The following is a 3,133-nucleotide window of genomic DNA, read 5'->3' as shown; positions in this document are numbered from 1 at the left end:
CTCACATACTCGCTCCTCCTCTCTCCGTCCTCTGTCCCTCGCTCCGTCCCTCTGTCTCTCCTCTCTTCCGTCCCCCTCTGTCTCCCTCGCTCCGTCCCTCTGTCTCCTCGCTCGTCTCCTCTGTCTCCGTCTCTCGTCCCTCTGTTATCCTCGCTCCGTCCCTTCTGTCTACCTCGCTCCGTCCCTCTGTCTCCTCGTCCGTCTCGCTCTGCCGTCCCTCCTCTGGGCTCGCCGCTCCGTCCCTCTGTCTCCTCGCTTCCGTCCCTCTGTCTCCTCGCTCCGTCCCTCTGTCTCTCGCTCCGTCCCTCTGTCCCCTCCCTCCGTCTCCTCCTCCGTCCCTCTGTCTCCTCTCCTGCTGCTCTAACAAGTGTATCTGCTCAAACCACATAACATACCTGAGAACAGAGCCTGAGAACAGACCTAGAGACAGACCTGAGAACAGACCTGAGAACAGACCTGAGAACAGACCTGAGAACAGACCTTGAGGAACAGACCTGAGAACAGACTGAGAACAGACCTGAGAAACAGAACTTTAGAAACAGGACCTCTCACTAATTATCACATAGAAACAACCTGGAAACGACCTGAGAACAGACCTTCACTATTATCGACATAAGAACAAACCTGTAGAACGAACCTTAGAACAGACCTTCACTAATTATCAATAGAACAGACTTTGAGGAACAGACTTGAGAACATGACTTGAGAACGGACTTGAGAAACAACTTGAGACAACGACTTTGAGAACAGGACTTGAGAACAGACCTTTCACTAAATTATCACATAGAAGACTGAAAGAACAGCCTTCACTAATTTATCACATAGAAGAGACCGTCACTAATTGAATTACCTTTTTCCTCCCTCCAGACATAGTCGTTCTGACCAAAGATTACTGCTTTGTCCATCCAGCCACTCCTTCGCCTCCATGGCACAGCCTCCACACCTCCCTTGGCCCCCTCCGAGCTCTCCTGCGACCCGCATCCCATTGTGGACTCCGCCTAATTGATCTCCTTTCCTCCCCTCCAGACATGATGTCTGACCCAAAGATTTACTGCCTTGTCTCCAGCCACTCCTTCGCCTCCATGCAGCCCTCCACCTCCCTTGGCCCCTCCGAGCTCTCCTGCGACCCCGCCAACCATTGTGGCTCCGCCTCCCACCCCTTCAGCCAATCATTGTCCTCTTGCGACACAGAGGTGTCGGCCCACGCCCCCGGGTTGCACTCCCAGTCCTTCAGGAAGGAGCCTCGTACCCGGGGTCTACCCCGCACCTCCAGCTCTGCCGGATCAGCCTTCCCCGACCCCTCCCTGCCCTCAGCTGACTTCAGCCTCTACCCCCCTCCTTGGAGAGGGGGCCTGGACCCGGTGTGTGAGCTGGAAGCTGCCAGACCCCGCCGGKCAGGTGCTGAAGCTGGAGGACWGGGGAATAGGGAGGGGGCTGGAGGACAGGGGAATAGGGAGGYGGCTGGAGGACAGGGGAATAGGGAGGGGGCTGCGGCTGAAAGACTCTGCCAGCATCCGGACCAGGCCTCCACCTCAGGCTGCTCCACAGCCTGCTACAGACACCAGCAGGACTCCTGTAGACACCAGCAGGACTCCTGCAGGCAAGGGCTGGCAGGGAAGGGGGGGTCAGGTTTGTACCAGGCCGACCAGGGTGGTGGGGGGAAGGTCAGTGCAGACAGCCTCCGTAGCCTGAGCACGCGTAGCAGCGGCTCGACAGAGAGTTACTGCAGCGGTACCGACAGAGACACCAACAGCACTGTCAGCAGCTTCCACAGCGAGCAGACCAGCTCCACGCACGTGGAGAGTTTACTGTCCCTGTCAGGGGATGAGCAGCGTGGGACTGGGAGGGACAGGGGAGGTGGGGATGCTGCTGCTACTGGGCCCGGGCCCACCTCGACAGGGGAGGGCAGGACTTCTACTCTGGGGTCCAGCCTGGGTTCTAGTATCTCAAGAGGACTGAACAGCCTGCCTTCCAGGGAGGCGAATAAGAACCCCCATGCCAACGAGCTGACAGCCAAACAGCCCTCCTCCTCCGCCACGTCCCCCTCTATCACCAACCCTAAWCCCCCAGCCTCGGCCCAGGAGCCTCCGGCAGGCTCGTCCTACAGCAGTAGCACGAGGACCAGTGCAGACGGCTCGGCGTGCACAGCCAGCAGGGAACAGGACGTAACTTTACAGGACAGGGGGAGAGGAGAGAAAGAGGTGGTAAAGTCCGCCAACCTCGTCCAACGAACTTCTTCCTCCTTGGGCGCCGGGCGCAACAGCGGGCGCCGTCGGACCGGTAAGAAACGGGCGAGCAGCTTCGATGCCAGCCGCCACAGGGACTACATGTCGTTGCGTGGCATGGCCAAGCCGCGCAGTGCGGTATTCGCTGCCGGGGGTGGTGAGGAGGACTGGAGCGAAGCCAGTGACCTTAGCTGTGCTTCCAGCCTTCAGTCCACCCAATCACATCACTTCAGCACTGACTCCTCCTCCTCCACCACCTCCCATTCTTGCCACTCTCCCGAGGGACGCTACCGCGCCCTGAAAGTCAAGCACAGTCCCTCCCACAGCCACTCCCACAGCCACTCCCACGCCCACAGCCACTCCCACACAGCCGCCGCCACCACCACAGCCTCCACCTCCTCCTCTTCACAGAAAGCTCAGGCCGGATATGAGGCGGGAGGAGGGAGGGCCGGGGGAAGAGGCAAGCGCCGCACCTCTGGTCGGACACCCAGCACGGGCAGCGCCAAAACCCACGCCCGGGTGCTGAGCCTGGACAGCGGCACAGCGGCGTCCGCCTGCCTTAACGAGCCCCATCGCCTGGGGGCCCCCGCCACCGGGCTGCGACCCCTCACCACCTCCAAATCTGACCTGGAAGCCAAAGAGGGGGAGGTCCTGGACGCTGCGTCCCTATTGGGCAGGGCCTCACAGCTGGAGTCAGTAACCAGGTCCAGGAATAGTCTACCCAGCCAGACAGCCTTCTCTTCAGAGCCCCTGGACGCTACCACCGCCGGCTCTTCACGAGGTGGGTATCCCGGGTTGGGGTGGGTATCCCAGGTTGGGGTTGGGGTGGGTATCCCAGGTTGGCGTTGGGGTGGGTATCCCGGGTTCGGGTGGGTATCCCAGGTTGGGGTGGGTATCCCGGGTTGGGG

The 3,133-nt window shown here is 60.4% G+C and overlaps 1 protein-coding gene across 1 annotated transcript in view; it reads left to right on the top strand.

Annotated features, from left to right (window-relative positions):
• The window catches only part of LOC112078345 (pecanex-like protein 1), a gene marked incomplete at its 3' end in the record, with an annotated part of 20,600 nt that extends 17,594 nt beyond the window's left edge, over nucleotides 1-3,006 (top strand). The window contains exon 6 of the mRNA XM_024144619.2: nucleotides 1,027-3,006. Coding sequence (XP_024000387.2) covers nucleotides 1,027-3,006 — 1,980 coding nt within the window. The remainder of the gene's footprint in view (nucleotides 1-1,026) is intronic.
• Nucleotides 3,007-3,133: the final 127 nt, after the last annotated feature.

The sequence above is a fragment of the Salvelinus sp. IW2-2015 genome, unplaced genomic scaffold (assembly GCF_002910315.2).
Source record: "Salvelinus sp. IW2-2015 unplaced genomic scaffold, ASM291031v2 Un_scaffold5562, whole genome shotgun sequence".
Taxonomy (NCBI): Eukaryota; Metazoa; Chordata; class Actinopteri; order Salmoniformes; family Salmonidae; genus Salvelinus; species Salvelinus sp. IW2-2015.
The sequence above is the reverse complement of the archived record's forward strand: the minus strand, read 5'-3'. Positions and strand labels throughout refer to the sequence as shown.